This window comes from Bactrocera tryoni, chromosome 4, assembly GCF_016617805.1.
Source record: "Bactrocera tryoni isolate S06 chromosome 4, CSIRO_BtryS06_freeze2, whole genome shotgun sequence".
Taxonomy (NCBI): Eukaryota; Metazoa; Arthropoda; class Insecta; order Diptera; family Tephritidae; genus Bactrocera; species Bactrocera tryoni.
Window position 1 is genome coordinate 47,001,306 of NC_052502.1, and position 14,332 is coordinate 47,015,637.

The 14,332-nt window shown below is 32.9% G+C and overlaps 1 protein-coding gene and 1 long non-coding RNA gene across 7 annotated transcripts in view; one reads left to right on the top strand and one right to left on the bottom strand.

Annotated features, from left to right (window-relative positions):
• LOC120776070 overlaps positions 1 to 14,332 on the bottom strand; it is a 161,324-nt gene that overhangs the window by 37,205 nt on the left and 109,787 nt on the right. The gene's annotated exons all lie outside the window — the stretch shown is intronic.
• Positions 1 to 14,332, top strand: part of LOC120776069 (transmembrane protein 120 homolog) — a 62,627-nt gene that overhangs the window by 21,461 nt on the left and 26,834 nt on the right. For 5 of the 6 annotated variants that reach the window (XM_040106537.1, XM_040106538.1, XM_040106536.1 and 2 more), the window contains exons 6-9: positions 1,869 to 2,086; positions 2,318 to 2,544; positions 3,081 to 3,233; positions 9,737 to 10,508. The exons of the other annotated variant lie outside the window; for it this stretch is intronic. In XM_040106537.1, coding sequence (XP_039962471.1) covers positions 1,869 to 2,086; positions 2,318 to 2,544; positions 3,081 to 3,233; positions 9,737 to 10,039 — 901 coding nt within the window. In that variant the 3' untranslated portion in view covers positions 10,040 to 10,508. Of the gene's footprint in view, positions 1 to 1,868; positions 2,087 to 2,317; positions 2,545 to 3,080; positions 3,234 to 9,736; positions 10,509 to 14,332 lie in introns of those variants that run through there. 6 annotated transcript variants of the gene reach the window in all.

Here is a 14,332-nt window from a genome sequence, read left to right on the forward strand (position 1 = left end):
TATTTTCTTCACTGCGTGCTGGACGTGGAGAATTAAGGTCCGCAGGGTAGTGTACTGTTTGACATTTAGAAACTCTCTCAATCACCAAAAAGAGTTTCCATCACCTCATACTCAGTATAACATTGACTTCAGGCAAAGAAATCGACTATTTCGCCGACCTTTGTCGCGGCAAAGAAAGACACATTCCCCCGCTAAATCCTCTGCCCTGTTCACTGACCGAACGAAGGAGTACAGACCGGATCTTAATATCACAGTCGATGAGGTTCAAATTCCGACTGTCAACAACCCTAAGATTTTAGGCGTTACATTTGACAGCTTGTCTTCACATGACCGCGATAATTACCAAAATACAGAGCCGTAACAAAATCCTCAAATCTTTAGCCAGCAACTGCTGGGGAAAGCACAAAAGAGCATTATTGGCAACTTAAAAGGCAATCGAACACCCGGTTATTGTTGTTGTAGCGGCAGAAAACATTCCTGAAGTAATTTCGAGGAATGGTTCCGTGTTAACAGTCCTGGGCCAGAAAAAAACCGGGTTCGTTCCGGTTACTTAAACCCGACTGCAGTCGAAGCGCAATCAGATGGCCGGTTGTTGTTGTTGAAGCGGCAGAAAACATTCCTGAAGTAATTTCGAGTAATGGTGTCTGGTTGACAATCATAAGCCAGATAAAACACCGGGTTCGTTCCGGTTACTTAGAGCCCGCTGTAGTGGGGACGTCCATAAACTAAGATGCACCAGTCGCCTGAATGTAGTGAAATGCAAACGAGGAGGCTTCAAACGTGGCAGAATACCGCACTCCGTCCAATTACCGAATGCCTCTTGATGTTTATTGCCGAACGTCTACACAGTGAGGCCTGTTTCCAGTTAAGGAACACTATGCATTTCTCTCTAAGTAGTTTCTGCTTAATACCACGACGATAGTGTTTACATAATCGCAATGATTAGAATTTTTATCCGTAAAATGGTAATTCGGCAGCTTTCCGCAAAATTATTTGTGGAATATTTTTACCTCCATAACAACCTTTATTTTCGATTATCTCTCATAAATAATGCTCGAATGAATAAGCACGAATTGTCTACATTTAATTATAGGAGTTAATACGGTACCCAAAGCTTGTAAAAGAAGAAACCAATGAGGAGAGCGATGAGCTTGTTACTTGGGCTCTTTTAATAACTTCTTTACAGAGACTCATAGTTAAATTTGTAGCATTAGTCGGATTGATAGTGGTGATAAAGTCTACTTTAAGTACAAAGAAAATATTCATTTCTGCCCAATGCGATATAATTACAAAATGTTGCGTATTTATAGGCGCTTGGTTAGTAAAGCAAAATTTTAGCTAGAATTAAGAACTGTATCATTTTGGCTGTTTTTAATTCCTTGATATTTTTGAGGCTGTTAATTTGTTTTCACTTCTAATCACAACCTTTTAGCTCTCTTATTATATTTATGACTCTTGTTAAATAGAATTGTAATACTGCTCATTGCCTACATTTAGATGCATAACTCATAATTCAGCAAAGACCAGCACCTAATCATTGCCTACATTTAGATGCATAACTCATAGTTTAGCAAAGACCAGCACTAAATGTAATTGTACATTAAAACACTTTTTCTTCTAATTAGATGTTCTTTCAATTACATTTATATTTTTTCAACCCCTCCTAATCTAAAAGTTTAATTTTTTTTAATATTTTTATCAAATTGGAAATTTTTTTAATTTTATTTATATATACTACTTTACGGCAAAAATTTTCTTAGTACAATATTTTTTTCTAATTTCATATTTTTTTTCACTAAATCTTTCCTCTAAACCTCGCTTAATCCACATATAAAACTAATATGACATTTGTTGCTTTCCACCCACAGGGCCCTCGAACTGGCTTACATATTCCTGCTGGTCTGGTATTACTGCACCCTCACCATACGTGAATCGATACTCAAAGTGAATGGATCGCGCATCAAGGGCTGGTGGCGAGCGCATCATTTCATCTCAACCGCCGCTGCCGGCGTATTGCTCGTGTGGCCGCAGGGCGAGCACTGGCAGCTGTTCCGCACACAATTCATGTACTTCAATGTCTATATCAGTAAGTAGTCAAGTAGCCGTAGCCAAGCTGCCGCCACGCAGACGTCCTTATCATGTCAACAGTATCATTTGTATTAGGCGCGTTTAGCCTCAGCGCAAACACACCCAATACACACACGAGCAAACTGGTTGACTTACAAATTGCTGATTTATTTGCCGTGCTATTACCTATTTATTATATGCACCAACAACAACAATAATCCGCTTCGTTTTTGCTTTCTTCGCATTACAGACATTGTGCAGTATCTGCAATTTGGCTACCAAAAGGGTTTGCTCTATCGACTGAAGGCGCTCGGCGAACGTCACAACATGGATATCACCATTGAGGGTTTCCACTCGTGGATGTGGCGTGGCCTGAGCTTCTTGCTACCATTTCTATTCGGCGGCTATACATTCCAAGCATACAATGCATGGACGTTGTACAAATTGACAACGTATCCACCGGGAGCACCGTGGCATGTAAGTATATGCTTGAAATGCGACTGCCGCAACTTGCCGTAAGCGTCGCATACGTCAGTCTCTTAAGTGAGCGCTTGTCAAGGACATTTAATTTGCTGTTGCTGTATATTTGTTGCTTGCCTGCTTGGCTGACTGGCTGCCTGTGTGATTTATTGAGTGGGTGCTTGAGTGACAGTAGGCAGCAGCAGTAGCTTACCAAGCGCCTTGCTGCAGGCACATCCACACTTGTGGTGCAACTCAAAGCGTCTGCACGTGCCTCATACATGTGCGGCTGTGTGTGTATGCCACTTGATTGCGTGCTAGGCTTAATGCATTGATTGATTGTGCCTGATTTGCTGGCTAATTGATTAATACATTTCAGCTAATTCGCATGCCCTGCTGCTGCCCGGCATGTATGCGCGTGTGTGCTTAATCTTTGTTGACTTTCCGCCTTTTATCGAGCACTCACCGTTTTCTGCATTATTTAATTTGGCTGACTCAACCATTTTTCTTGTTGCATTTCGTTTTTCTTTTTTTCTTACTTTGCTGCACTGTAGGTGTCGGTGATGTGCGGCTTCTTCCTGCTGTTATTCAGCGGCAACATTATCACCACACTGTTGGTGGTGCCCGAGAAGATACGCGAACGTGCCAAGGAACGCTATCGCCTGCAATCCATGGGTACATCGATGAAATTGCGCAAAATGATGAGGGTGAGTATGGAATGGTTGAATGCCAAAGCATTCACTTAAAATCTGTGTGTGTGTTTTAGCGCTTTAATTATCCATCGCACTGCATACTAGCTAGCTTTATATAAGAAACTGCATAAGTTTAAGACAAAGTTTATATGATCTCATTTTTTTCTGCAAAAACCGCTTGTGGGTTGGATTTAAGTTTAAATCTTACATAGTATTTGGTTTTCCGAAACTTATGGGCTGTAGTGTGTGACACCTGAGCTTTTTACAGCCGGGAGCTTTCATTTCTTTTTGCCTATTTTTTCCTATTTCTCTACATTGGTAATTAATAAATATTGCAAAAACAATAGATTCGCTAAAAAAATAATAAGACGACTTTGAAAATAATGCGCTACAAGCTTAAAGCTTCAAAAATGCTTTCAATTGTTAAAATGTTATAATTAATTATAAGTAAAAGTAGAAAGTAATTTAAAGAAAAATAAATTGCGCTTAGCAATAATTTTGCTTAAAGCTATAAAAAAGCTTTTTATTTAATATTGCATTGAATGAATTATCATAATTTGTATATACTCCCATAATGCAACTCAAATTGTAGAACTAATTTTTGTAAGTTAAAGTCAAAAAACATTGAAATTAAAATAACACTAATTTTGAAACATCGCTTTATAGCTTAAAGGTCCAAAAAGCTTTCAGTTTTTATTACAATTATTTCATACATCTCAAAGCGAAATTATAACTTAATTAAAATAATAAACTACGTTTGAAAACAGCTTTAAGCAAAAGCTCTAAAGCTTTTTCTAACAACACATTCTTCTAACTATTATGATTTGAATAGCATACGCCTGCAATGCAAATCAAATTGCATACATTTTTTTGGCAGTTTTAAGATTAAGAAATAACTGGAATTAAAAATAACCCGAATTTCAAAATTTTGCTTTATAGGCTTAAAGCTCCAAAAAAGCTTTCAGTTTTTATTAATTATTTCATACTTTTCATAGCAAAATTAAAAATAAATGCAAATAAAAATAAAATTTAAATACAGCTTTTAGCTTAAAGCTTTAAAGCTTTTTTTGTTTTGATAATGCATTTCAAAGCGAAACTAAAAATTAATTAAAATAATAAACTACGTTTGAAAACAACTTTTAGCATAAGCTTAAAGCTCTAAAGCTTTCTCTAACAACGCAAATCAAATTACATAACTATTTTTTGAAAGTTTTAAGATTAAGCAGTAATTGAATTTAAAAATAACTCGAATTTCAAAATTTTGTCTTATAAGCTTAAAGTTTCGCAAAAGCTTTTTGATCTAAGCGGATACCTTAGCAATTATTATAACTTTTTTTAAATATTCTTACAATGTAAAGTAATATTAATAACAACATTCTGTCAAAAAACTTTCAAATTTCAGTAGTGAAAAATTTAAAATGAATTTCAATCTGAAAAATACCTTTTTAAATAAAATAGGTATAGAAAAATAAATAAAAAAACTTGATAAAAACTAACATATTTATATGTTTATTTAGATTTTTAATATTTCTTAAATTTGAAAAAGAATTAAAATTTTGAAAACACTTATTTCTTATTATTCCAATGAATAGCATTTTTAAATAAATATGTATACATACATACATATACATATGTGCATACATATATATTTTTTTTAAATAAATTTCTAAATTTTAGAAAATAAAAATAAGGAATGTAAATTTGGAAAATTATTATTTTTAATTCCTTAGTTCTAGAAAAAAATAAAGAAAAAGAATATAGATTACAAAAATTATTATTTTTTTTAATTAATTTTTTTTAATAATTAAAAAAATGTAATAATAATTTTTTTAAAATTAATTACTGTTTTAATAATTACAAAAATTAACTTTATATAATTTTCCTAATTTATTTAAAAAATATTTACAAAAATTACCTTTATATAAATTTGTATATTTGAATACTCTCGCAACAATGTTAACGAGAATATTATAGTTTTGTTCACATAACGGTTTTTTGTAAGTCCTAAAACTAAAAGAGTCAGATATAGGGTTATATACACCAAAGTGATCAGGGTGACGAGTAGAGTTGAAATCCGGATGTCTGTCTGTCCGTCCGTCAGTCTGTCCGTCCGTCCGTCTGTCCGTCCGTTAGGTCCGTAGCTTTCGTAACTAATTCCGTCTGTTAGTCCGTCACAATCCGTAAAATTCGTCCGTCCGTCCGTCCGTCTGTCTATCCGTCATATAATCCGTCTTTTATCGTCCGTCCGTCCGTCTAACTCCGTCCGTCCGTCCGTCAAAACGTGCAAGCTGTAACTTGAGTAAAAATTGAGATATCATGATGAAACTTGGTACACGTATTCCTTGGCTTCATAAGAAGGTTAAGTTCGAAGATGGGCCGATTTTGGCCTACTGCCACGCCCACAAAATGGCGGAAACCGAAAATCTATAAAGTGTCATAAGTAAGCCATAAATAAAGATATTAAAGTGAAATTTGGCACAAAGGATCGCATTAGGGAGGGGCATATTTGGACCCAATTGTTTTGGAAAAGTGGGCGTGGCCCCGCCCCCTACTAAGTTTTTTGTACATATCTCGGAAACTACTATAGCTATGTCAACCAAACTCTACAGAGCCGTTTTTTTTAAGGCATTTCCATATACAGTTAAAAAATGGAAGAAATCGGATAATGTAGCCCACCTCCCAAACAAATGTTTCCTCCATGAAAAATGTGTTTTAGTTTTAAGTTAACCGACTAAAAATTACGTCAGAATACATGTAAATGTATACGGAAGAAATAAAAAAAGGATGCTGCACCTTAAGTTTTTTTAAAAATTGAAAATGGGCATTGCCTCGCCCATTATGGACTCATCAATTTTAATTCTCAGGATGTTTTTCTACCGATTTAAATTATTATTTATTTTATTATTATTATTACTTTTTATTTTAATGACACTAATACGAAAAATGGGTGAAAAATTATTTCCACAACCACGAAGATATAAAAATGTGAAAGCTATTTTTGAATTCCATAGTTGATGCCTTCTCTGTATAATACGAGATAAACATTATCCATGACTAGATGACAGCCGAATAAAATCGTCATAAAAATACGGTGCATTGTGAACATATTTAAATGACGAATAATGACTCAATCGAGGTATAACATTTGAACCGGCTGTTGGTCCGGGTCTGAAGAGGACACCAATGAAAGCACCCTCAGGCGGTCGTCAATCTTATGCATTTTATTTCGTAAGGTAAAAGTCTTAATTGAGAAGAATCATAGGCACGTACCGCATTTGCTGCTGTCCTCTCCCCCTTGTTGTTTTACTTCTACATCTCACCAACTCCCTAACACAAGCCAGAAGGCATTTCCTATCACCATATTATGCGCAACTGGAATTTGCACTGTGACGTCACGTAACCTAATACGCTGGTATGTACTCAAACGTAAATTGCTATCTCCCTACTGTTTCCTCGTTTAATTTGGACATACAAAACCATCCTCTAACCCAAATCACAGCTATTGAGTCACTACCTAGACGAAGCAGTAGACACTTGACCTTAATATTGGTTAATACGATGGCAAGTTAAAATTGCAAGACTGTCTGTCAATTACCAACGTGTAACATTCTGCTCGGTTTGAAGCTTTTCGCAACACCTGAACAGTGGGGACCCGTAGGCTGTTTTGGTTAAAAGGCATAATGAATCTTACAAAACAGTTTATGTTAGGTGCTTTCATATAAATCATACCTTGCAGTCATCTTCTTGTATGGAATCGTGCCCTAAGAGTATCAGCTGAGGTCCTTCCTCTTACTACGTCGACGACATAAAACAATACTTCGATCCAGACTATCCGGACGCAGGCAAACTTCTAGACATGCACTAAAACGCCATTCACAGTGGAGCCAGTTATCATCTTCACTGAAGTACTCTCAGTGAATGGCGTATTTTAATCAAACCCCGCCACATTGTGCCTATGTCGACCTTGAGTTGCCGCGACAATCCCGATTTTAGACTTCTAAATTGCTTTCTTCAGTTCTGAATAACTGTTTTTGTTTTTAACGGACAATTTATTATCCATAATCGACCTTTGACATATCAAGCCAATGCACAGTGTGCAAACGACTCGCCACATGACACTTACTGAACACCTTCCTTTGCTCCCTGCTAACACTACCAATTTGACACCCTCTCATATGGTCCTACCCCTTCCGAAACAGCACGTTTCCTGGTCCTGACCATACGATTACGTCTATGACAACTATTATCCTAATCCTTACTACATTCAATTGGGAACGAGGTATAACTAAGTTACAATAACATAATGATGATCAGATCTAAACTAACGGTAACCTAAACTTATTTAATTTATTTATGGAGTCACTATCCAAAATAATCGTGGTAAATATTCGAATTTGAGGCAGAAAGAAAAGAGAATACTTCAGCCCAAAATTGCCTGATATCTTTAAAGTTTATGCAACATCGATTTGGTCCAAACACCCAGAGAATTTCCGACTGACGATTGCGTCCTAGCGTCCTGTTGCAGGGCATTTATGGTGCTCAAACGGGATTGCAGCCTTTATTGCGCTAAAGTTGCACGGAATTTGCCATCTAAGGCTCTGGATCGACATATTCATATGCAGCAGAGTAGGCGCTGACCAGCATAATCAAGGCTGATAAAAAAAATAGAACCTTCCAGAGATTTTTTGTTTTTTATATATTAGGCGAGGAATCATCATAAAGCCAGGAGTGCGAGCCTCTAATCCGCTTAAATCCATTTGAACTCCTATCAGCCATTTTACGGACGAACTGGTGCATTTTCTTATAAATGCCCACCTTTAACTCACGCCATTAAGACACTGCCGAACCATCAGACAGCTTTCTATTTTACAGGGAATGTTCGCCGATTTTTTTTTATTTTTCCGTATTTGAAGTGTTACTGTCTAATGTACATATGAATTTAGTTCAACATGTACCATTCACGTAACTGGGAAGACACGTTACAGCAACAGTAAAGAGTCTAAACTGTTTTTAATTTAAAGGCTTTACAGAGTGTGCAGGTATTCAAGGTTATGTCAACGACAAATTTTATTTTTAATTTTTTAAATTTTATTTTTTGTATTATTTTTCGGTTTTTTTTTATTTGATTATCTTTTTTCCGAAAGGATATCTAGCATAATCTTTTTGATTTTAGGATTTAACATTTTTTTTGACTTTTGGTCCAACAAGTTGAAAATTTGAAATTATATTATTTCTAATTATTAAATTTTTATTTTTTATTTTATTTCTTGATGATTATTTTGATTTTTCATTGTTAATTACAAGACTTTATGAAACGTTGCAAAGGCAATTTTATTTTTACTATAATTTTATTTACCATTTTATTTGAGATGATTTTTCCGAAAGAATGCTCATTATGGCGTCTTTTTCAGCATTTACGCTTCACGATCATTTACTGTTTTATTTTAAATTTACCTTATTTTCTAGTTTTAAATTTATTTTGATTTATTTTGATTTAGATCTTAATTTTGATTTTTCATATTTTCTTTCAATTTAATCTTTTGTTTGTTATAGTAGGAGAATCAGCCAGAGATTTGCGAGCCTTTATTTCCGACTAAATACATTTTATTTTATCACCATTTTTGGTTACAGACGAACTGCAACTTTTCTTCTTCCTGGAAAGAATATATAGCGATGACCTTTTCTCCTGACCGAATCCATTTTATTTAGAAGCTGACCTGCTAGCTGACAGTTTTTAATGATGATTTATGTACGCCGATTTTTGATTTCCTATTTTTTCTCTTCATAAAGTTTTTGTTTATAATTTAATGTCAAACAGACAAATTTTAGTTCAACTTGTAAATTTGATTTTTCAGCATTAACAAAAACTACATTTGATTATCCTGCTTCCGAAAGGATTATGGAATCCTTTCTTGAAGCTTCAATTATACTAATATTTTGCTTTTAAATTTTATTTTTATTTTTTATTTGAATTTCCTTTTCCAGAAAAGAATATATAATATTTTTCAATTTAATTTGTTTTTAAATTTTATTTTAATTTTGTTTTAAATTTAATTTTTATATTTTAATTTTGCATTCCATTTAAATTTTTTAATTTCATTTATTTTATTCCTTTTTTTCTTTTTTTGTTTGCTTGATTTGTTTTCTTTGGCCCTCAAATATGTATGTATTATTGTTAGCGTTCAGATTCGATCCATAATCGTCGCACTTTCCTAATATATGTATACATACATACATACATATATTGAATACACATAAAATATTATGCTTAAATAAAAATTCACAAAAGTGAATAGCATTTAAACTGAACTTTAAGCATTGTAAGCAACAAGCTAGCGTAAATATACATATAGACACATATACATACTTATGTACACTTACATATGTGTAACATAAAGCCTTTGTTTCTATTGTCTTAAATGTCAGTAATTTATGAATAACATGAATGTTTAATGAATTTCCCCTCCTCTCTCTCTCTCTCTCTCCCGCACACTCACACACCAACAACAACACTACAGAATAGCATCAGTGAAACGGACATTTCCAGCCAGCAATTGCTAGCCAATAATAAACTAGAAAACTCTACCTCCTTCCAAAACATAGGCGATGCAGCAGAGCAAGCAACAACAACAACAGGAACAGCAGCAACAATAGATACAACAACAAAAACGTCATCAATTAGCACCGGTAATGCAATCACACCAACAGATGGTGAGGTCAAGCAAAACCAACACAAAGCACAACAGCAACAACAACAACCACAACAAGCACCCGAGCAGGATGTGGAATTGACGAAACCAGAGGATAAGAAGACCAATTAAAAAATGTGGCAGCTCCACCAGCCCGAGCAGCGGTGCAGTGTGCTTGGGTTCTTTCAATTAAGTGAATCCTGATATTTTCAAGGTTTGATTAGTACACAAAATGCAGAAAAAAATTCAATAATTAAAGAACGAAAAGAGATTGAAGGAAATTGCATACATACGTACATAAATACATACATACATATGTACATAAGTGTAGTGAAGTAAAAACAAAAAAAAAATTGAACATTTGCAGAAAATATATCAAAATGGATTTTATTATTTGTGATTTACCAGAAAATGCTCATATAAAAGCCAACAACAACAACAATTTTTAATAAGAGCAAAATGTGGCGTCTTTGAAAGCGGCAAATGTGTTGCATTGTTACTATAGACCCCCTAGTAGTAGACTCCCATTAATTTTATAAATACACAAAAACACTTTTCATTTAATATTAGTACTAAAAATAGCGAAAAATATCAAAAAATATAGAAAATGTATGAATTGTATTTTTAAGCAACTCTTTTTATTTATTGCAATTTTTAAATAAATGTGTGATTGTGATTTTTTTAATACAAAGCATAGTAACTACTACTATAACCACAACTAATTTTAATTGTATGCTAAAGCAAGCAAGTGTTAAAGGACACACCTAATGTGAAGTTTTTAAAAAATCGATTTTTTTTTTTAATTTTTCAAAAGTTTGTACCTTTAAGGATAATATAATAGAATTTTAAATTTATAATTCAAATTGTTCTTGAGTTACTGACTTCTAAAAAGTAGCTGCTCAGTTCTATCAGCTCTATGAAAGTTTCTCTTTAAACGCATATTTCTCGAAACTAAATTTTTCAAATTTGCCTGAGAGAATTTTTCTAATTTTTTTCAAATTTGCTTGGAGGACTTTTTCAAAATTTTTCAAGTTTGCTTTGGAGATTTTTTCTAATTTTTTCGAATTTGCTTGTGAGAATTTTTCAAATTTTCTTTGGAGATTTTTTTAAATTTGCTTGGGAGAATTTTTCTTAAATTTTCAAATTTGTTTGGGAGATTTTTTTCCAATTTTTTCAAATTTGCTTAAGAGAATATTTCTAATTTTTTATAATTTCTTTTTGAGAATTTTTCTAATTTCTTCAAATTTGCTTGGTAGAATTTTTCCAAATTTGCTCGGACGCAAATGTTTGGACCATTTTTAAAATCTTAAAATAAGTATAAATATACTCTTAAAGTTTTAAAATAATTGATAAATGTATTATATTTTTTTATTTTTATAATCGATTTATTTTTTAACTGTCACACTAGGGTGTGCCCCTTAAATGCTGAGCGAACAATTGAGAGCGAGAGCGTTAGAAAGTGTGCGCATAGCAAGCGAGTTTATAGAAACTGATATATTTTTACATGAATACTACACTATAGTGTAGGCGCCTAAGTGTATGCTACGATATAGTTTTTGGCAACTTATAAGCTATAAGTTAAATGTGGAGAATTGTGAAGAGCGAAAGTTCCATCGTTTTTGCACTTCAGTACTGTGTATGATTGTGGACATGACGTATGTACATATACATACATACATACATATACTAAAGTTTTTGATTATATTTGATATTTTTATTTTAAGTTTTTAGAGTTTTTTTATTGTTTTATAAACTCTTATTATTTTTTATTACTTTTTAAGGTTTTTTCATTTTTTTTTAAGCTTATCTTTTTTTGCTGTTTAAGTTGTATTATTTTATTTTAATCTTTAATCAATTTTTAAATATTTTATTATTTTTTATTTTTTAAGCGTTTTGAATTTTTTTAAGTTTTATTTTTTATTAATTTTAAAGATTATTTTATTACTTTTTAAGCTTCTTAAATTTTTTGAAGCTTTTTTATTTTTGAGGTGTTTTATTATTTTATTTTAAACTTCTTTTATTTTTTAAGTTTTTTTATATTTAAACCTTTCTTTTTTAATTAATTGTTTTTTTAAGCTTTTTACTGATTTTTGATTGATTATTTCTTTTTACATTTTTTGAGCTTTTTATTTTTGAGGGTTGATTACTTTATTTTTCATTTTTTTAAGTTTTTATTTAGGATTTAAGAAGTTTTTTTTTATTATTTTATTTTTAAACTTTTATTATTTTTTCTGATTTTTTTTATATATTTTTTTGCTTTTAGGCGTTATTATTATTTTAAACGCATTTGAATACTTTATTTTAAGCTTTACTTTTTTAATTAACAATTTTTTAAGCTCTCTCTAGTATTTTTAAAATTATTTATTTTTAATTTTAAGCTTTTTATATTTTTTTAGAATTTTTTCATTTTAGAATTTTTTTATTGTTTTATTTTAAACTTTTATTATTTTTTAAGTTTTTTTTATTTTTCCCAACTTTGTTTATTTTGTTTTTAGGCGTTATTATTATTTCTTAGTCTTCTTTAAGTACTTTGTTTTAAACTTTTGTTTTTTAATTAAAATTGTTGTTTTGCTTTTTTAAGGTTTTTTTTATTTTTAAAGTTTTTTTGGTTAAAAAAATTTAGTTCATAAAAAAATTAATGCATTTTTTATTATTTCTTTTTGTTTTTGAGCATTATTATTATTTCTAAGCGTTTTTTGAAAATTTTTTAAGGTTTGTTTGTTTTGTTTTAAATTTTTTTCAGTTTTTTATTATTATTTTATTTTGAACATTTTATACTCTCGCATGATAAAGTGATAATCGAGATTTCATTATACGTCATTTACATATTTTTCAAATACCGTATTTTTGTAAAGTTTTATTCCGCTATCATCATTGGTTCTTAATGTACTATATATTATACAGAGAAGGCATCAGATGGAATTCAAAATAGCGTTATATTGGAAAAAGGCGTGGTTGTGAACCGATTTCACCCATATCTCGTACATGTCATCAGGGTGTTAAGAAAATATTATATACTGAATTTCATTGAAATCAGTCTAGTAGTTCCTGAGATATGATTTTTGGTCCATAAATGGGCGAGACCACGCCCATTTTCAATTTTTAAAAAAAGCCTGGGTGCAGCTTCCTTCTGCAATTTCCTTCGTAAAATTTAGTGTTTCTGACGTTTTTTGTTAGTCGGTTAACACACTTTTAGTGATTTTCAACATAACCTTTGTATGGGAGGTGGGCGTGGTTATTATCCGATTTCTTCCATTTTTGAACTGTATATGGAAATGCCTGAAGAAAACGACTCTGTAGAGTTTGGTTGACATAGCTATAGTAGTTTCCTAGATATGTACAAAAAACTTAGTAGGGGGCGGGACCACGCCCACTTTTCCAAAGAAATTACGTCCAAATATGCCCCTCCCTAAAGCGATTCTTTGTGCCAAATTTCACTTTAATATCTTTATTTATGGCTTAGTTATGACACTTTATAGGTTTTCGGTTTCCGCCATTTTGTGGGCGTGGCAGTGGGCCGATTTTGCCCATCTTCGAACTTAACCTTCTTATGGAACCAGGGAATACGTGTACCAAGTTTCATCGTGATATCTCAATTTTTACTCAAGTTACAGCTTGCACGGACGGACGGACAGACGGACGGACGGACAGCCAGACATCCGGATTTCGACTCTACTCGTCACCCTGATCACTTTGGTATATATAACCCTATATCTGACTCTTTTAGTTTTAGGACTTACAAACCGTTATGTGAACAAAACTATAATACTCTCCTTAGCAACATTGTTGCGAGAGTATAAAAATTAATCGGTTCAAGATATCATGCTTTTTTGGTCTGTATATTATGGTAATTTCGGGCTCAAAAATTATACTTCGACCAGATTTTGGACACAACCAGCTTCAGACATCACTGACCGCCATTCACAGTGGATCTATTAACACCTTCACCAACTCCCTCTCAGTGAATGGCGTAGTTGGAACCAAACCACCACCCATTGCAGACGAATAGCTCGAATTGCCGCGAGAATTGAGAGTGACCCTTGCGCAGCTTTGTTCTGGATACTGTAACAGGTTAAACTACTACTTATCCAGAATCGGCCCTGACATATTAAACATTGATGAGTCCCCGCATGACACTAACCACCTTTTTGCATGCCCTGCTAACCCTACACATCTGATACCCTTCTCCCTATGGTCCGACCCCGTCGAAACAGTGCGTTTCCTGGGCCTACCGGATTACCTCGATGGCAACTTATCTAATGCGTAACATTCTAACGTGGATTAAGTACCCGTTACAACAACAACAGTAATCCAAGGTATATGTAACTTCGAAGCAATTGGACATTGCAATTCTATTAAATTCAATCAAAATTTAATTAGAGGTGAAATGATGTGGAAGCAGCGTGAGTTATAATACCCTTCAAG